This window comes from Tursiops truncatus, chromosome 6 (genome assembly GCF_011762595.2).
Source record: "Tursiops truncatus isolate mTurTru1 chromosome 6, mTurTru1.mat.Y, whole genome shotgun sequence".
NCBI classification, from domain to species: Eukaryota; Metazoa; Chordata; class Mammalia; order Artiodactyla; family Delphinidae; genus Tursiops; species Tursiops truncatus.
In genome coordinates, this window is record NC_047039.1 from 7,275,014 (window position 1) to 7,296,430 (window position 21,417).

A 21,417-nucleotide genomic window follows, 5' to 3' on the forward strand; every position below is an offset into this window, starting at 1 on the left:
CATATGTTGTATTATGTATGGTTAGGAATATGGACTATGGAATCAGTCTGATTGCTTTAACCGTAGCTCCACCATTACCAGCTATTTGACCTATGGCAATTTACTTAAATTCTCTGTGCCTTTGTTTCCTAATCTGTGAAACAGAGAAGACAATAATACTTAAAAGGATTCTACTGAATGTTAAATATGATGATACAAATATAGCACTTAGCATAGTGCCCTGAACATAGGATTTTCTAAGTGTCAGCCATGACGATCTTTTTTTTTTTTTCAGTTTGTTTATTTATTTATTTATGGCTGTGTTGGGTCTTCATTGCTGCGCACGGGCTTTCTCCAGTTCCAGTGAACGGGGGCTACTCTGCATTGTGGTGCGCGGGCTTCTCATTGTGGTGGCTTCTCTTGCTGAGGATCACGGTCTCTAGGGCACACGGGCTTCAGTAGTTGTGGCTTGCGGGCCCTAGAGCACAGGCTCAGTAGTTGTGGCAGACGGGCTTAGTTGCTCTGCTGCATGTGGGATCTTCCTGGACCAGGACTCGAACCCATGTCCCCTGCATTGGCAGGCAGATTCTTAACCACTGTGCCACCAGGGAAGCCCAGCCATGACAATCTTTATGAGACTTGGCTGAGGGAATTCAACTGATATTATGATCTGACAGCCCACAGGATAAATCTTTGGCCACTACAGCCCTGCAGCTGCCTGAGCTAAAGAATCATTTTGAATGGTTTTAGAAAGTCCCTGGGTTTCTGAATGTCTTTGAGGTGAGCCAAGAATTTAGGCTTTTAAACTCTTGGGTGAATGGATATTTTTCTGTTTACATTCTATTTCAGAATTGAAAAGGGTTATGATTTTTTTTCATTATAGGAGTGATATAGTTTATTGTAAAAAAAAGTTATCACTACAGATACATGTAAGTAGAAAGGAAAAATAATACAAAAGCTCTTTACCCTGAGCTAACACTGACATTGGTGAATACCCTGTCATGCATCTCTGTGTATATCCATGAAGCTTTGTGGGTCTGCCTCTTGCTGGGGGCCCCCAAAACTCCATGCCCTGTTCTCTCATCTTCAAGTCTCAGCTTCTCTGGAACAACAGGATCCAAGTCCTGTGTCAGAATCCTCTTCTCTTCAATAAACTGTCTAGTGACAATAGATTAACCCTTCTCACCCTCGGTCTTTGTAGTCTGCATGCACTTCATGGATTCTATGGGCTGAGCAATTCGATCCCCCAAAGCCTTACCCCAGGAGGTACTTCATTCTAGAATACCACAGGCTTACAGATTTTCCTCCTAACAACTGTTTGTTTATAACTTTTTTTTATACCATCTCTTAAAAAGTTTACCTCTTTGTGAATGACTCCTTTCTTTTTTAGTGCAATGACTATTTTTCCCCCAAATGTGCTAAAGATATATACTACAAGAAGGAATATTTCCACAGTATATTTTCAAAGATATATTCATCCATAGACTGACACAACAGTTGAGTGTCTGAGAATATTGTATAGAATATTATATAGAACAACATTTAGATGAATTCAGAATTGTTCTTTGTGAACATACGCCAAGGGAAAGGGGGTGACTCATGAGTCTGTTCTGTGCAGGTGCTGTTTCTGTTCTTTAAAGAACTCTCATGCACAAAATTTTGGTGTTCTAAAAGTGGTTTCTATGGTATAAGATAATTTTGCAGTGCAGTTTGACATTGACAACTAGTGAATAAAATGGCGCAAAAGAAGAGTGTCCCTTCCAAAGAATGGCTGCCTCAAACCCTTCCTCCACTACTTGCCATCCGCGTCCTTGTCTGCACTTCCTTTTGTGGTGAGGATACTAAATCTTCATTGCACTAATTTTTAAATAAACTACTTTCAGTTTTTATCATTATGTAAACTTGTTTTCATTGTGCAATTGATACATCTTTCTATCAAGTGAAAATTGTTTGGGTGTCTTAGTTTGGGATGAAATAAATCATAATTGTTCCATTGAAATTCATAACAATTAAAAAAAATTAAGGGCTTTATATTTAGCGGCAAAGTTTTCAGGAATGAATTGAAGCTATCAAGAAAGGTATAGATGCATTTATTTAGCTGTTTCACCACTGTTTCCCATGGGCTGCCAGATTCCCATTCAGGAATATTAAGGAGACTGCCTCTCTATATTCTCCCCTCAGTTGGATAGTAAATCCTAGATTCCCCACGTTTTCATTTCTTGAACCCCTCTTCCTATCATTCATATCTGTATTAGGATTTTTTGCTCATAAGAGAAATCAAATCTCTGTGTTATGGCAAAACTGGGACTTTCTGGAATAATGCAAGGGGTTCAGAGAATTGAAGAGAGCCTGACAGATGGAATCAAAGCTGCAGGTGAGTCTGTTTTGGAATTACAGACCAGAGCTGCTGGGACCACGGCCACTGCTTGGTTGTGGCTGGTGCCATTGGGTCTAATTTTTGCACCATGAATCCTAATCATCCCTTACTCATTGTCTCATTTGGTCCAAATTAAAACTAGTAGGTTAGACAGTCCACTGATTGGGACCCTTGTGCCTGGGTCCCAGTCATCAGTGTGTGAAGTGTCTTCTCCCCTTTGGATTCTGTAGTGGGAGGTTGGGTACCACCTCTTTTCACTATTGTAGCCATGGGGGCTTCTCCTGAAAGAGAAGAGATTTTACTTCTTCAAATCTTCACTCTCAATTCTGGGTCTTTGTACACACACTACACTATCTACTTTAAGCATCTTCTTCCTTCGCCTAAAGTCTATTATTTTTCATTCTTAGTTGGCACTTCCTTCTGGAAGAATAAGGCCCCAGTCTTAGCATTTGTCACCAGGTAATTGTCTATTTGTATTTCTCACGTGACTGCACGTTGCCCAGAAGTGTGGTTTGCATTTTTGCTTGTCCAGCACTGTATTCTCTATGAACAGCAGTGTCGAACACATACTTCTGTTTATATTTGTTCCATAAATGAATAAAATGTTTATTAAGACCTTGGAGAGATAAATTGGAATAGTAAAAACTTCCAGTTCTTTCTCTGGATTAAGTGTGATTACCTGGATTAGGAAACTTGTAAGGAAAGGAAACCCTAACTGTGAATATCGTCTCTAAATCCGTTTGCAACTGACTTTCCCCATGTCTTTCTTAAGCTCATACACTGATTTTCATTGTGAAATACCCCGTTTTTCCAGTTTAATATCTTTTGGTCCAAAAGATCCCCAATGCAGAGCAAAAATATCTATTACTGTATTACTAGCATGAAGCCAAGTTCACAATTTAAATAATTATATGTATTCAACAGAGTTTCTCAAAGAACTTTCTCAGAAATTGCAATTCAAGAGATGAAAAATATTTTTATAAGCTGACACATTTAATTATCATTTTAGATAAATCTATTTTGGAGTCTGATATTTTTGTATTTATTTCACCAGTATGATCCAGACTCAATGTGTTTACTGGCAACAGAGTCCAGGAATTATACTCCCACATTGAAACAATAATCATATTGCAATGTCAGTGCTCTTCATAATGCATTTCCGTCAACATTTATTTGGCACCAAGTATGCACCAGCTACTAGAAATAGAAAAATCTCTGGGACATTAGGAATGCTAAGTAGCCTTGCTTTGGGATGAATAAAATAGGGTATGGTCTGCCCTTCAGTGGGGTGAATCTAGAGTGGGGTAATGTGACACTGGGTCATCTTTTGGGGTCTCAGTAAAAATGGTGCCAGTCACACCCCAGCATGGGACGTTGATGGCCACTTTTGTGGGGAGATGGTATGAGTAGGAAGCAGAAGCGGCAGCGGCAGGGATAAGGCATCTCAGCTTCAGGTGCCTGCCCATGAGAGTCCGGAGCCAAAGGAGGAGGGGAGGGTCCAGCAGCAGAGATGGATGGCTCTCATAGGAGAACATCGAGGCACAGCTTGAGACTTTAAGTAAGTGTAGTGTCTTATTCACATTTCCAGTGAACATGAGAATCAGGGCGAACTTACTTGTACCAAACTTGTTACATCACAGTTGAAACACTAGGTTGTAAGGCTCTGCAAAACACAAGTTATTATTGTTGTTTTCTGAGGACACTTCCCCCTGAAGTTATATGCTTTGGATTATATGCCATAGATATTTTTTAATTCTGTGATTTTATTTATTATTTAAAAATTTTTTTAATAGATCTTTATTGGAGTATAATTGCTTCACGTTACTGTGTTAGTTTCTGTTGCACAGCAAAGTGAATCAGCCATATGTATACGCATGTCCTCATATCCCCTCCCTCTACAATTCGTACGGAAACACGTACGAATGGGTGGGTCTCCCTCCCACCCTCCCTATCGCACCCCTCTAGGTCATTGCAAAGCACTGAGCCGATCTCCCTATGCTATGCTGCTGCTTCCCACCAGCCAACTATTTTTTACATTCTGTACTGTATATATGTTGATGCTACTCTCACTTTGCCCCACCTTTGACCGCCAACCCCATGTCCTCAAGTTCATTCTCTATGTCTGCCTCTGTATTCCTGCCCTGCCACTAGGTTCATCAGTACCTTTTTTTTTTTAAGATTCCATATATATGCGTTAGCATATGGTATTTGTTTTTCTCTTTCTGACTTACTTCACTCTGTATGACAGACTCTAGGTCCATCCACCTCACTACAAATAACTCAATTTCGTATCTTTTTATGAATAATATTCCATTGTATATATGTGCCACATCTTCTTTATCCATTCATCTGTCAGTGGACACTTAGGTTGCTTCCATGTCCTGGCTATTGTAAATAGTGCTGCAATGAACATTGTGGTACATGTCTCTTTTTGAATTATGGTTTTCTCAGGGTATACGCCCAGTAGTGGGATTGCTGAGTCATGTGGTAGTTTTATTTTTAGTTTTTTAAGGAACCTCCATACTGTTTTCCATAGTGGTTGTATCAATTTACATTCTCACCAACAGTGCAAGAGGGTTCCCTTTTCACCACACCCTCTCCAGTATTTATTGTTTGTAGATTTTTTGCTGATGGCCATTCTGACTGGTGTGAGGTGATACCTCACTGTAGTTTTGATTTGCGTTTCTCTAATAATTAGTGATGTTGAACATCTTGTCATGTGCCTCTTGGCCATCTGTATGTCTTCCTATGTGAAACGTCTATTTAGGTCTTCCACCCATTTTTTAACTGGAATTTTTGTTTTTTTGATATTGAGCTCCATGAGTTGATTGTATATTTTGGAGATTAATCCTTTGTCTGTTGTTTCATTAGCAAATATTTTCTCCCATTCTGAGGGCTGTCCTTCTGTCTTGTTTATGGTTTCCTTTGCTGTGCAAAAGCTTTGAAGTTTCATTAGGTCCCATTTGTTTATTTTTGTTTTTATTTCCATTTCTCTAGGAGGTGGGTCAAAAAGGATCTTGCTGTGATTTATGTCATGGAGTGTTCTGCCTATGTTTTCCTCTAAGAGTTTGATAGTGTCTGGCCTTACATTTAGCTTTTTAATCCATTTAGAGTTTATTTTTGTGCATGGTGTTAGGGAGTGTTCTAATTTCATTCTTTTACATGTAGCTGTTCAGTTTTCCCAGCAGCACTTATTGAAGAGGCTGTCTTTTCTCCATTGTGTAGGCTTGCCTCCTCTCTCATAAATTAGGTGCCCATATGTGCGTGGGTTTATCGCTGGGCATTCTATACTGTACCATTGATCTATATTTCTGTTTTTGTGCCAGTACCATACTGTCATGATTACTGTAGCTTTGTGGTATAGTTTGGAGTCGGGAAGCCTGATTCCTCCAACTCTGTTTTTTTTTCCTCAAGATTGCTTTGGTTATTCAGGGTCTTTCGTGTTTCCGTACGAATTGTAGAATTTTTTGTTCTAATTCTGTGAAGAATGCCATTGGTAATTTGATAGGGAATGCATTGAATCTATAGATTGTTTTGGGTGGTATAGTCATTTTCAAAATATTGATTCTTCCAATCCAAGAACATGGTACATTTCTCCAGCCGTTTTTGTCATCTTTGATTTTTTTCATCAGTGTTTTATAGTTTTCTGTGTACGAGTCTTTCACCTCCTTAGGCAGGTTTATTCCTAGGTATTTTATTCTTTTTGTTGCGATGGTAAGTGGGAGTGTTTCCTTAATTTCTCTTTCTGATTTTTCATCATTAGTGTATAGGAATGCCAGAGATTTCTGTGCATTAATTTTCTATCCTGCAACCTTACCAAATTCATTGATTAGTTCTAGTAGTTTTCTGGTGGCATCTTTAGTATCATGTCATCAGCAAACAGTTACAGTTTTACTTCTTCTTTTCCAATGTGCATTCCTTTTATTTCTTTTTCTTCTCTGATTGCTGTGGCTAGGACTTCTAAAACTATGTTGAATAAGAGTGGTGAGAGTGGACATCCTTGTCTTGTTCCTGATCTTAGTGGAAATGCTTTCAGTTTTTCACCATGGAGTATGATGCTTGCTGGGGGTTTGTCATATATAGCCTTTATTATTTTGAGGTAGGTTCCCTCTATGCCCATTTTCTGGAGAGTTTTTATCATAAATTGGTATTAAATTTTGTCAAAAGCTTTTTCTGCATCTATTGAGATGATCATATGATTTTTATTACTTAATTTGTTAATGTGGTATATCACATTGATTGATTTGCATACATTGAAGAATCCTTGCATCCCTGGGATAAATCCCACTTGGTTATGGTGTATGATCCTTTCAATGTGCTGTTGGATTCTGTTTGCTAGTATTTTGTTCAGGATTTTTGCATCTGTGGTCATCAATGATACTGGTCTATAATTATCTTTTTTTGTGATATCTTTTTCTGGTTTTGGTATCAGGGTGATGGTGGCTTCAAAGAATGAATTTGGGAGTGTTTCTCCCTGTGCAATTTTTTGGAAGAGTTTGAGAAGGATTGGTGTTAGCTCTTCTCTAAATATTTCATAGAATTTGCCTGTGAAGCCATCTGGCCCTGGACTTTTGTTTTGTTGGAAGATTTTTAATTACGGTTTCAATTTCATTACTTGTGATATGTCTGTTTATATTTTCTAATTCTTCCTGGTTCAGTCTTGGAAAATTGTACCTTTCCAAGAATTTGTCCATTTCTTCGTGGTTGTCCATTTTATTGGCATATAGTTATTTGTAGTAGTCTCTTATAATCCTTTGTATTTCTGCAGTGTCAGTTGTGATTTCTGCTTTTTCATTTCTAATTTTATTGATTTGCGTTCTCTCCTTTTTTTTCTTGATGAATCTGGCTAAGGGTTTATCAACTTTGTTTATCTTCTCAAAGAACCAGCTTTTAGTTTTATTGATCTTTGCTGTTGTTTTCTTCGTTTCTACTTCATTTATTTCTGCTCTGATCTTTATGATTTCTTTCCTTCTACTGACTTTGGATTTTCTTTGTTCTTCTTTCTCTAGTTGTTTCAAGTGTAGGGTTAGATTGTTTATTTGAGATACTTCTTGTTTCTTGAGGTGAGATTGAATTGCTGTAAACTTCCCTCTTAAAACTGCTTTTGCTGCATCCCATAGGTTTTGGGTCATCATGTTTTCATTGTCATTTGTTTCTATGTGTTTTTTTATTTCTTCTTTGATTTTTTCAGTGATCTCTTGGTTATTTATAGCACACTGTTTAGCCTTCCTGTATACGTGTTTTTTATAGTTTTTTTCCTGTAATTTATTTCCAATCTTATAGCATTGTGGTCAGAAAAGATGCTGGATATGATTTCAATTTTCTTAAATTTTCCAAGACTTGATTTCTGACTTAAGATGCGATCTATCCTGGAGAATGTTCCATGTGCACTTGAGAAGAAAGGGTATTCTGCCACTTCTGGGTGGAATGTTCTATAAATATCAGTTAGATCTATCTGGTCTCGTCTATTGTGTCATTTAAAGCTTGTGTTTCCTTATTTATTTTCTGTTTGGATGATCTGTCCATTGATGTAAGTGGGGTGTTAAAGTCCCCTACTATTATTGTATTACTGTTGATTTCTCCTTTCATGGTTGTTAGCATTTGCCTTATGTATTGAGGTGCTCCTATGTTGGGTCCATAAAAATTTATAATTGTTATATCTTCTTCTTGGATTGATCCTTTGATCATTATGTAGTGTCCCTCCTTATCTCTTGTAACAGTCTTTATTTTAAAGTCTATTTTATCTGATACGAGTATTGCTACTTCAGCTTTGTTTTGATTTCCGTTTGCATGGAATATCTTTTTCCATCCCTTCACTTTCAGTCTGTATGAGTCCCTAGATCTGAAGTGAGTCTCTTGTAGACAGCATATATATGGGTCTTGTTTTTGTATCCATTCAGCCAGTCTATGTCTTTTGTTTGGGGCATTTAATCCATTTACATTCAAGGTTATTATTGATATGTATGTTCCTATTACCATTTTCTTAGTTGTTTTGGGTTGGTTTTTGTGGGTCTTTTTCTTCTCTTGTGTTTCCCGCTTAGAGAAGTTTCTTTAGCATTTGTTTTAAAGCTGTTTTGGTGGTGCTGAATTCTCTTAGCTTTTGCTTGTCTGAAAAGCTTTTGACTTCTTCATCGAATCTGAATGAGATCCTTGCTGGGTAGACTAATCTTGGTTGTAGATTTTTCTCTTTCATCACTTTAAGTATATCCTGCCACTCCCTTCTGGCCCGCAGAGTTTCCGCTGAAAAATCAGCTCATAACCTTATGGGGATTCCTCTGTATGTTATTTTTTGTTTTTCCCTTGCTGCTTTTAATATTTTTTCTTTGAATTTAATTTTTGTTAGTTTGATTAATATGTGTCTTGGTGTGTTTTTCCTAGGGTTTATCCTGCATGGGACTCTCTGTGCTTCCTGGACTTGGGTGACTATTTCCTTAACCATGTTAGGGAAGTTTTCCACTATAATCTCTTCAAATGTTTTCACAGACCCTTTCTTTTTCTCTTCTTCTTGTGGGACCCCTATAGTTCAAATGTTGGTGCATTTCATGTTGTCCCAGAGGTCTCTGACACTGTCTTCAATTCTTTTCATTCTTTTTTCTTTATTCTGCTCCTTGGCAGTTATTTCCACCATTTTGTCTTCCAGCTCACTTATTCGTTCTTCTGCTTCAGTTATTCTGTTATTGATTCCTTCTAGTGTATTTTTCATTTGAGTTATTGTGTTGTTCATCTCTGTTTGTTCTCTAGTTCTTCTAGTTCTTTGTTGAACATTTCTTGTATTTTCTCAATCAGTGCCTCCATTCTATTTCCGAGATTCTGGATCATCTTTACTATCATTACTCTGAGTTCTTTTTCAGGTAGATTGCCTATTTCTTCTTCATTTATTTGGTGGTGTAGGTTTTTACTTGCTGCTTCATCTGTGACATACTTTTTTGCCATCTCATTTTTTTTTTTTTTTTTTAATGAGTGGGATTGTGTTCCTGTCTTACTGGTTGTTTGGCCTGAGGCTTCCAACACTGGAGTTTGTAGGCTATTGGGTAGAGCTGGGTCTTGGTGCTGAGATGAGGAACTCCATGAGACCTCACTCCGATGACTATTCACTGGGGCCTGAGGTTCTCTGTTAGTCCAGTGATTCGAACTAGGAGCTCCCACTGCAGGAGCTTCGGCCTGACCCCGAGTTCCTTAATCCTGCAAGCCATGTGAGGTGGCCAAAAACAAATTTTTTTTTATTATAAAAAATAAAATTAGACTAGGAAACTAACAGATATGTTAAAAGGATAAAACTAAAAATATAGATGGATGAACAACCAGAGAGTACATCAGTACCACAACAGTAAAAAAGAGGAGGTGGGAAAAGAAAGAAAAAAAGGGGGGGGGGGGCAATGCCTTGACTGTGGAGGGCGGGGCCTAAGCAAGGAGCGAGTTTTGGGTGGTGGGCGGGGCCAATGCTCAGGACCCACAGGGCTGAAAAAGGCCCTGTGGGCTGTGGGGAGTGAGGCTTAAGCTCAAGGGACAGAAGAGGGCCAGGCGTGCCCCCCACTCCTGGTCTCAGAGGGCAGGGGACCTCACCTGGGAGCCCAGCAGGCTTCCTGGGCTCTAGTGGTGGGACAAACACCCTCCTCTCCTCTCCTGCTCCTCTCGTCTGGGGTCTGAAGGGCCTCTCCCGCCTGCCTCTCCTGATCTTCCTGGCCTCCCTCCTGTGTCCCCAGGACCAACGTGGCCGGGGGTGGGGGGGTGGGAGGGCCTTGGAGGGCAGGGGATCAGCCTGGGAGCTCAGCAGGCTGATTTTTTTTTTTTTAATAGAAAACATCCTTAGATCCTTGCTCTTCCCCGTGCCCAAGTGGGTGGGGCAGTCACCCTCTGCTCCTCTCTGGCTCCTCTCGGAGGGCCCCTCCCACCTACCTCTCCTGATCTTCCTGGCCTCACGGGCAGTGATCCTGTCTGGCCTCCACTTCTTCTCCCTGCTCAGTCCCCATACGTGCTACTGGTTCACTTTGGGGTTCCTCCCGTCTCCTTGGGTGTTAGAGTTCCCCACCAGCGGCCAGCAGGCGCCCTAGTTATGGGGAGACGCTAAGTCCATGTCTTCCCACACTGCCATCTTGACTCTGCCTCTAATTTATTTATTTTTATTGAAATATAGTTGATTTACAATGTTCCGTTAGTGTCAGGTGTACAGAAATATGCTATAGATATTATCTTACTGATTATTGCAATAGTCCAAAGTGGTTGGAATTGGCCAGAAATAATTGTTTTTACTTCGCAGATAAACTGATGCAGACAAAATATTTATATCCAGTCCTGCAATAATCAGCCAATCCAGGAACAAAGCCAAGTCTCTCCAACTTCTGACCTTACTTTCTCTTGACCATGACCCTCCAGCCTTGGAGGGGAGAGGTATGGACAGACGTCCAAAATCATGATTGTTTGTGGTTATTTAAATTCCCAGTAGGGCCCACAGGGCAGATTCGGACAGTTGCTAGTCAGGGAAGGGAAGGGATGCAGAGACAAGGGAGGAGGAGCCAAGAGACAATAGCACAGCCCTGGGGCAGGTCCCGGTTCTGCCTGAGGTCTGTAGGTAACAATATCCTTGAGCTCTTTATGGAACTAAAACCCCCAACAAATGGAAGATGTTAGCATTCTTCAACCAGATTAAAGGAAGCACAGAAACTCTTCAGACCGCCTGAGGTGAGATTAAAGGAGTGCAGGCCCTTCACACACCCTGATCCTTATCAACACCCCATCCTTGAACCATTGCTATAAAACTTCTCACCAGATTCCTCCAGGTTGAGACACACAGTTTTGAGGGTCCTGAGCCTGCTGTGTCCCCCTTTTCCTGGTGAAGAAACAAAGCTATTCTTTGCTACTCCACCCACTAAATAAATAAATAAATAAATTCCCAGTAGGTAGTAGGAACGTGCGGGGTCATGAGTTAGTGAGGAAGTTGCATTTCCACGGTGTCTCTGCTGCCCTTTTGCTGGGTGACTTCTGTTTCAGCCTCTCTGGGTTTCATTTCTGCCTTTGCAGGTAAGATGCTTGGGCCAAATCAGAGATGGCTCCCCTGGGGTCCATGGATCCCTCCCTTCCCACCCTAGCAGTTGCGTCATTTATGAAGAGCTTTCAGGGACTTGACAAATCTAAACTTCTGTATGACAGACATGTGGAATACGTGCAGTTTTCTAAGCAGAGAGTTGAGAGATAATATCAGATTTCCAAAGAAGTCTGTGATCAAAAATGACTGACAACAAAAAAATTCACAAAATTAGAATACATAATTTCAAAGGCCCTAACTGAGTTGAATACCTATGTATATAATCCTAGTATTCTAGGATTAAATGTCACATGTATTAAGAAAAGCCTTTTCCCAGTGTAATTTCCAAGCACTAATAGTTATAGGATTTCAAAACAAATAGCCTCAAAGCCAATCTGTGAATAAATATGAGAGGGGAGCCCATGATATCACTATATCTGAATGTGTCTGGAATTCTAATACATTTAAGTCTCTTCATTTGTTCTTATTTCATGTAATAAGCCTACATGTCCTTTGTGAGAACTCCTGAGGAATGGTTGAATCATTTGTTTTACAGACATGTGGGTGCTCTCACTTCTCACAATATGTTAATGCTTTTTTAAAAAAATGTTCCTGAGAAGACAAATTTGCTTGGGATCCCAATATGTAAAGCTTGGGTTTTTGGTTGCAAACTCAATTAAGTGCATCATGTTGAAATCATAAAATCATTTCAGGAGCTCTTTATCACTTTTTTGGGAAAAAAAAATATTCTGGCAGCAAATAAGGGAGTTTCCTTAAAGTTTCTGAATGCTTATATTATTCTCAGTGGGAATTTGCCAACAGGACACTTGGAACTTGTCTGTTTTTGGAAAGCTAGGGAATTCTTACCATTATGCACATGGGAAAATATAACAACTTGTTATTTGGAGGATGCAAGGAAATGAATGGTGGTCTAGCTGGTTGGTGGTCAGGGACAGGTTGAATGATTCCCAAGTTAATTTTTCTTTCAGCCCCAAGATGTCTTACATGCACACTGCAGTGCAAATGCCCTCAAAACTCTCTTTGTAGGTGACAACAGCAGTGACTATGACTGCATTACTGCAAAGACTGAAACCATTGCTCCAAGGTCACGATATCTGGTCTATTAGCGGCAGCTCCATCTCATATCACTGTTCTTACCTTCTCCATCATCATGTCCAACTCATTCTTCATGCAGATATTTTCTAGATTTCTCTTTTTCCTTCCACAATCACAATCTAGTCTTAATTCCATTTCATCTCTACTACTCTTACTTCTCTAAATGCCCTACCATTTTTTCCCATAATCTTTCCTCCTGTGAGTTCAGTTACACTGAGCAGTAAGAATTATCTTCCTCATGCATTCTTGATCTGTTACCCACCTATCTATCTATCTACCTACCTACCTATTTCACGATCCTTTAATATTTATCAGTAAATACAAACAACCTGTAAGTAAGCCTTATTTTTTTCTGTATCACAGTAAATTTATCCAACATTTATGTTCTGTGAGGCGCTTGATAGTAAAAAGAGAAAGATGACAGAAATGAGCCTTTAACATTGCAAGGAATCACAGATTTGTAGATTAAATAGACATTAGACAATTATACTTTTCTTCTTAGCACTTGTCAAAATGATAAGTAATTGATTTAGTGTTCAGTTTTATCTCCCTCACTGGGGAATGGACGATGGCTGTCAGTTCAATCTTATTCCCACCACCTAGCACGATGCCTGACACATGATAGGGGGAGAACACATATTTGTTGAATTAATTACTGAATCATAGCTAGGACAATGTGGCACATTCAAGCTTCAGTGAAGACAGCTAGGGTCTATTTTCTGCTGCAGAGAGAGATCAGAGAATGTTCCACAAAAAGGACAGTGTCTGAGCTGAGACTTATAGAAATCAGTAGGAGTTGAGGAAAACAGGTAAGTTGGCTAGTGCTGTGGCAAAGGATAAATATAGGAACTGTTAGGAGAGAGAACTGGAATGGACTCTTCTGTAGGTCAGCATTTCTGAAAATGTGTTCTGAGGATGCTGGTCCTGCCTGTTGTTCAGAGAAGATCGTTTTTCCATGGGCAGTAGTGAGCTGGTAAATGGTTAACAAGTGGCTTTCTTGGAAAAATTAAAAGTCTGATTCATAGCATTTGTTGGGAAGAGATGCAGTGTAGTGCCCCATTGTATAGTATTTCTACCATATAGATAACAGACATCAATAACTTCAAGATCAGAACTGTATGGGAGGAAAAACACATTTCCCTCTACCTTATGAGCTTTACCACACAGATTAACAAGAGGAGAACACACAGAAGTTTATTAACATGGATACCTCAGGAATACATGGGAGATACTCAGGGAATAAAGAGTCACTCCCCGAAATGGCTTAGCATTAGGTTTAAATGCCATCTCAGTAGGGAAAGGGGAGAGGGGATGTAGGCCTCTTAAGGGAGAGGAAATGATTGTTAGGAAAGATGAATGGGCCCTTAGAAGAATGGGTGGGAGGTATGAGAGTTTGTGACAAAGCTTGACTCGGTGTGGTGTTGACCTCTGTTCTCTCCTGTGAGAAGAGTCCCTCCTTCCTAGTTGATGAAGCTCCTGGGGAGGGTGGTCTGTGACAACTGAGTCCCTTTTGGAGGCCCTGTCTTTTGGCAAATAAGGGGAGTTCAGAGAAAGCCTCTCCCTGCATTTGCTGTTTTTCGAGAGCCTACAGCTCAAAATAATCAACACACCAAAGAGGCGTATTTGGAGGTGCATATTCTCCCACCCTTCATAAGATAATCAGAAAGTGATGAATTTTGAGTATTCATTACCTTAGTTTTTAATATAATTTATTTACTTGTAATTTTATATGATTTAATTTTTATACTGGCTGCGTATAACAACTGACCTTCAAAATTCATGAAACTTCAACAGTAGGCTTTTTTAAAAAATTGAAGTATGGTTGATTTACCGTGTTGTGTTAGTTTCAGGTGTATAGCAAAGTGATTCAGGTGTATATATTATATATATATATATACACACACATACATACATACATATATATATTCTTTTTCAGATTCTTTTCCATTATAGGTTATTACAAGATACTGAATTTAGTTCCCTGTGCTACACAGTAGGTCCTTGTTGATTATCTCTTTTATATATAGTAGTATGTATCTGGTAATCCCAAACTCCTAATTTATCCTTCCCTCCTTCCCCTTTGGTTACCATAAGTTTGTTTTCTATGTTAACAGATGGCTTTTATAAGCTAATAGCTAGATCCAACATCCTGGTTAAGTATTCTTAATATACCATAGTTTCCTTTAAGAGATTCACCATGAATATTTGTTATAAAAAATATTTGACTTCTGAGAAACTTTGAATCAAAAACACACATCTATCTTAGTTTACCGATTGGACAATAAACTTATTTTTAGAGTAATAGGTACTAACAAGTCTCAGAACAAGAGTAACAGGGTATCATATATCTCGGGGGCATGCTGACTCATTGCCCAATTTGCTTATCTCTGTTACCAGAAATAGTGATAGAATTTACTGTTTCCTATTTTCCGTTTCCCTTTTTTCCTAATTCCTTATGAATGTGATGTATCCTCATTGGAATGCCTACTCCAGATCATATTCTACCTTCTCAACTTTCTGCTTGAGCCACATTTCTTCCAAGAAGTCTTTAGGTTTGTTTCCAGATAACTGTCTGCTAGTTGTAGTTTTGCCCATTACCCTGATTTTTAATTTTGGTCTTTTCTGCCTCCTACCTTTATAATTTCTACTTTTGTCCAACGGTTAATTATTTTTTCCCTATTGTACCATTTCTGTTGGATGTGTGTAGCCGTCAACATAATGTACTAATAACATGGATTTGTGTTCATGTTTTTCTCACCTCTGGTAGTACATCACCATCTCATAGAATGGACTCTGTACCTTCCGTATTTGTATAATTCTAACAATGCTTGGTGCAGAATTCCATCAAGAGTGTTTGCGCATAATAGTATTTCTGACCTCCGAAACAAGTGGTTATAGAGAAGCGGTTCTGACACCTTCAGAATGCTCAACTTTTGTTCCCAACATACACAGGCTTGTTAACTAGAGCTGGAAGCCAGTTGGTAGCACCTGGAAAACAATTCTGAATCTACATAATGGTTAGCTAGAGCAGAGAGGGCTGGCTGTCACCCTCTTATTTGTCATCTGAACCTACCTCTGGAAGTGTGCCAGAAGAACAAACAAAAGAGCCTTTACTTTCCCATTTACTTTTTAATCTCTTCCTCCTCCCCAACCCTTTCTTCTGCTCCCCATTCTCTTTTTTTCCCTTCCCCTCTCCTTCCTACTTCTACTATTATTACTGCCACCCCCTTCTTTTTCTTCATTAATTTCAGGGTTACACTAAATAATTTTGCAATTCCAGTCATACTCTGGGAATTACAGAAATAGACCTGTCAACTTTAGAAATGTAAAGTGGAAAGACTTAAAAAATAAAACTGAATTGTTGTCATATTTTTTGCTTTGGCTGCTGTTTTTCTTACCATCAGACTTTTTATTTCCCTAGAAATGTGAGAAGCGTGGCAGGTAGCTCTATAGCTCCCAGTCTTGCCTAAACTCTTAGAAGAGCAGACAATCTTCTATAATGCTCTTCTGCTTAATAATGCTACTGAGAAATAATCCAGCCTGTTTATGTTAGTATACTTTCATGTTGAACATGTCCATATATGTAGAATACACTTAAGAACTTTTCCTTTTAATATTGCATTATAGGACTTCCCTGGTAGCTCAGTGGTTAAGAATCCACCTGCCAATGCAGGGGACAGGGTTCGAGCCCTGATCCGGGAAGATCCCACACGCCATGGAGCAGCTAAGCCCGTGCGCCACAACTACTGAGACTGTGCTCTAGAGCCCATGAGCCACAACTACTGAGTCCGCCTGCCAGAACTACTGAAGCCCACTCGCCTAGAGCCCGTGTTCTGCAACAAGAGAAGCCACCACAACGAGAAGCCCGCGCACTGCAACAAAGAGTAGGCCCTGCTTGCTGCAACTAGAGAAAGCCTGTGCAGAGCAACGAAGACCCAATGCAGCCAAAAATAATAAATAAATAAATAGATTCAAAAAATATATATTGCATTATAATATTAGAATATTTTACTACTGAGTAAATTTATGTATTATATTAGCTCTAGAGGAAATCCGAGAAACCATGTTGTTTAACTGCATCTACAATATTACAAGGAAGAAAAACTTAGAGGCACATAACAGGCTTGCTGATGTAAGAGGTAGAAAGCAGTTCTATTCTTTCTTAGAGCCATGGCACTTTTTTTGTAATATAATTTAGTGTTTTTATGGAATATTCATTCCTTATTCCCTAAGAGAGTCCTGTGATTCTTTCACTTGACTTTTGGAGCCCTATTCCTTTACTTCACACTCTTTCATTTTTAAGAAATTTTCTCCAAAGAGGAAGAAAACCTTCCTTGGTTCTGAATGGCTTCCTGGAAGATGAGAAGTTGAGTGGACCTCAGGGGTGACTGGGGAAGAAACCTGTCTTGTTCCACAGAGAAGACTCCTGAGGAACTAGCTTTAGAATGAGATGTCTTCTCATTGTTGGTCAGCTCAAGTGGACAATCAAGGTCTCTTGGGAAGTGACCCAAGGCATTTTCACCTGGGAACAAACTTCAAGCAAGAATAGCTAAAGGACCATCTTAACCACAAGAATTTTCAATAAGATACTCCCAAGATTGTCTAACCTAGGCCGTTATCATTTCAAACAAACTTCTCTAGATAATTATTGTAAAATATTTTTCCAACTAACTGCATGATGGGACTTTCTCGTTGGTTAACCATAAACCAGTAAGAATTTGAGGATTTTTATCAAGTATGATGCTCTGGTTGTAAAAGTATTGGTCTGAAACGAGGCTTTCTGAAGCTATGTAGAAAGTGGGGCCAGCCTACAGTTTGAGAGATATGAAGCTGATGGCACTTTAGGCTCTCCATTTCTCCTGGTTCAGGCTGGTTTGGTGACAGTAGCAGAGTTGCTTTCCTTAACAAAGCTCAATGTAAAGGCCATAGCAGTTTACGCAGAAGAAGTACATAAAATAGAGTGTCTGGACGTGAAGGCACCAAGGTGGGGAATTTGGAGAGATGATAACACAAAAGAAATCTCCTAAGAAATCTCTCATTGAAGAATCAAAATGATTGAGTAAAGCCTGTGAGGGAGACCTAGGAATACCATTCAGACAGAGTAAAACTAGGGCAGTGAAGTAGCTTGGAATCAAGCCATTAGGGAAGAACTGACTTGAGAGTCAAGAGATACCTTATAAATAAGGAGGGAGAAGAGGCAAGTGAAAATGGGGTTGTTAGGACAGGTGAAGGGATTAGTTTTGAAAATGGGCGCAGGGTATTTCTTTCTTTGTGACAAAATTGAAGAAGTGTATAGGAGGAAATAAGGTAAACTTTTCAGATTAGAAAGAGAGGAAGTCAATCAAGCTTATTAATGACTTAAACCTTTACAGTGAAATAGCCTCTGGGTTTGGGTGTAGAAGGCATACTAGGAACTTGAGGAATGTGAAAATTATTTAAAATAGACTCTAGGGGAAATAATGAAGAAAAGATTGCCAACTAATTTAAGCCTGGTTGAATTTAATTAGCATGATTTTAAATGAGTACAATCAACCGTCGTGGGTATGAGAATGATGGAAACCATAGGATTAACCCAAGACAGGGGATTATCATTGCTGGTATAACAAAATGCCAGGGGAACAAAGGATTGATTCTACGTTGATTTTTGGGCATCTCTGAAACGACTTACCATGAAGGCTAGGCTGGGACAATAAAAAATGGGGCAGAGATACAAAAGGACTGTGGAAGGAAAATAAAAATGGAGTTGGTGTTGCCAAAAGAATCTCCAAAATGGAGCCAGGAGGCCATTAATAATGTGTGACTTATGTATGTCTCAGCCTGGATGGATCTGACCTTTTGACCACTTACTGTCCTGATGATGTCATCTAAAACATCTGCCAGAAACTCAGGATACTTATTGGACTCTTATTCTAAAATACCTTGGAACAGCCTATATACTTATCAGACCCCTACCCTAAAATAACTTGTGATTCTTAAGGACAAATATTTCCTGACTCATATCAGAGACAAACACAATTCTCACCAGGCAACTTTTTCGGTACGCGGGCCTCTCACTGTTGTGGCCTCTCCCGTTGCGGAGCACAGGCTCCGGACGTGCAGGCTCAGCGGCCATGGCTCAAGGGCCCAGCTGCTCCGCGGCATGTGGGATGTTCCCGGACCGGGGCACGAACCCGTGTCCCCTGCATCAGCAGGTGGACTCTCAACCACTACGCCACCAGGGAAGCCCCCTCTCGCCAGGCAACTTTTAACAACCTTGTGGCATTTTGTCTTTATAAGCCCCTGATTATTTCTTTTCCCTGGAACACTCTTTCAGGGTTACCAGAATCTGTGCCTTCTGAATTGCAATTATTTACACCCCAAATAAACCCTTCTTATTTGCAGCCTCCTACGTTATTTTTTTGGTCAACAGGACATAGGAAGAGCTTAGAGGGAGTTCTCTGAGATATAGTACCTTCTTTCTATGGGGTAAAATGTTCTGGTTTATCTTGTTATGCTGTCATTTAATGTATGCACAAACCATATAATCTTATTTCTTTAGCTAAAAATTAATATTCTTTACTTTAAAATATTCTGTTGCCTTACAGAAATATTCGATCTTGCTCAAAAGCTTCAAGAAAGGTAGCCAATTACAGTAAATAGCATCCCTCTCTCCAATATTCTTTATTGTAAATGTAAATTGTAAAGGCCCTTTCTTTAAAGGCTAAGCCCAATTTTTCCTTTAATGTCCTCAATGGAGAGACCTACCAGTTGTTCAATCACTATTCAGGCTTCTCTTCACCAAGATTATGTGGCTATAGTCATATCACGTTTTTAGTATTCTCCTAACAATCTATTAGATTGAACCATATGAGACTGTCATTTTTGTAGGTCATAACTTGTTATGTATTCAAAGTTTCAATGGTTCAACCTACTATTTCAAATTTCTTTTCTCTAACTTTGAAAATATTAGAATTAAACGTAGAGTCTGGTTGTTAGTGAGTAAATAATTACAGTTTGCTTATGCCACAAACTATTTTAAATATTAAACTTCCAATAATAGTACAATAATAGCACCACTGACTTTCAAAGGAAGTAGCACCAGTAGTTTCTTAAGACAATAAAAACATGGTTCATCTTCAGAGCCTTTCAGTCACACTTACTCAAAGCCTAATCCCTGTCTTTCGTTTCTGTTGTTTTTTGTGTGTTTTTTTCTCCTTGGTTCTCTTATGCAACTCCTATTCCATTTTATTTCTTCCCCATCAACTTCAATTTTATACTTAAAGCACCAAATTAGCTCACAAGCTTAATGAAAATGTGTCAGTATTTCATTATTCAAATAGATAAAAAATTGTATAGCCTCAGAGGCAGACCCTAATCTCTTGTTTGCTTCCTCTAACATTGACATGATGAGGGCTATCTGTTTCCCAGGGTTGTGAATTGACAAGATGCTTAAATGAACAGTTTGGCTCCCTGGGCAATAATGGAACAAAAGGACCACAGCTAGCACAGTTCTGTAAATCAACATCCAGTGTGGCATGGCTGTGTTCTCTGTTCAGAGTATCACAAGGCTGAAATCAAGGTGTAGACTGAGTTGAGTGGCATCTGGATTTTTCTGGGGAAAAAAATCCACCTCCTAACTTCATTCTTATTGTTGGCAGAGTTCAGTTCCCGTGATTGTAGGACTGAGGTCCCTGATTACTTGCTGGCTGCCAGTCAAGGATTGTCCTGTGCATCTACAAGCTGCTTGCAATCCTTGACACACCACCCGCCTATCTTCAAGCCAGAAAGGGAGCATTGGAATCTTTCTCCTGCTTGTAATCTCTGACTTCTGTCCACAACCTTCTTTTTGTAAATACAAAGTATAATGGGGATTGTGAACCTGCTGAAAGCCCTATAATACATTCCAAAGTCCCGAGTAAGTCATTTGAAATTACATACGGCTTTGATTGCCCTATTACTGTGTAAATTTGTACTTTAAGTGCAGCTATTCCAATGTAATGATACTGAAGGATATAAGAAAGAATCATCTAAACTGGTATTTTCTAAAACAAATAGTATACAATCTGTAGTTTGTGCATAACCCTTTGGATGACTAAATTCAAATCCTTTGAAAAATAATGACCATCTTTTCCTTTTTGTTATATAATGTGTTTTTCTAATGTCTGTCACAGTAAGTTCTAGATGCATCATAGAAGAAATATCCATCTTTTTTTTTTTTTTTTTTCTTTTTTTGCGGTACGTGGGTCTCTCACTGTTAGGGCCTCTCTTGTTGCGGAGCACAGGCTCTGGATGCGCAGGCTCAGTGGCCATGGCTCACAGGCCCAGCCGCTCTGCGGCATGTGGGATCTTCCCGGACCGGGGCCTGAACCCGGGTCCCTTCAATCAGCAGGCGGACTCTCAACCACTGCGCCACCAGGGAAGCCCATCCATCTTTTTTATACACACTGTTACATCTACTTTGACTTTGTATTTATGACTCATACTTTCAGTCATTATTTATGCCATCTATGTCAGAGAGCACTTGCATTTCTTTTTGATTATTTTCTATCTAGTGTTGGCTTATGAATATGCAATTATATTTCCCCATTTCTGTTGTTTTCCTTAACCTGTTTTTTCAGAACAAATTTTTTTCATTGAGTAAAAATGCCAGGTTGAGTCAAGCTGGATCTTACTGATAACCTTGTGAGTGCTTATCTAACATATACTATCGCTTTCTACAGCAAAGATGTTAGTTGAAAGCATCAATTATAAAATTAGTAGGGTCTAACAATTTAACAATATTTTATATTATTTGCTTTTGCATGGATTGATAAAACAAGAAATGATGTTAACTTTTTGCTTTCATTTTAGAAAAGGGATGAATTTCTAATTTTTAACTTAGAATGTACCATCATTAGATACCTTTAAGAAATTAATTTGTATAGCTGGTATTTGTCACTTAGAT

The 21,417-nt window shown here is 39.2% G+C and overlaps 1 protein-coding gene across 15 annotated transcripts in view; it reads left to right on the forward strand.

Moving 5' to 3' along the window:
• CEP44 (centrosomal protein 44) overlaps positions 1–21,417 on the forward strand; it is a 142,362-nt gene that overhangs the window by 86,477 nt on the left and 34,468 nt on the right. Inside the window, exon 13 of one of the 15 annotated variants that reach the window (XM_073805766.1) lies at positions 16,122–18,874. The exons of 12 other annotated variants lie outside the window; for them this stretch is intronic. In XM_073805766.1, the coding sequence (XP_073661867.1) occupies positions 16,122–16,244 (123 nt within the window). In that variant the 3' untranslated portion in view covers positions 16,245–18,874. Of the gene's footprint in view, positions 1–10,613; positions 10,630–16,121; positions 18,875–21,417 lie in introns of those variants that run through there. 2 more of the 15 variants (XM_073805763.1, XM_073805764.1) reach the window with 2 other exon arrangements.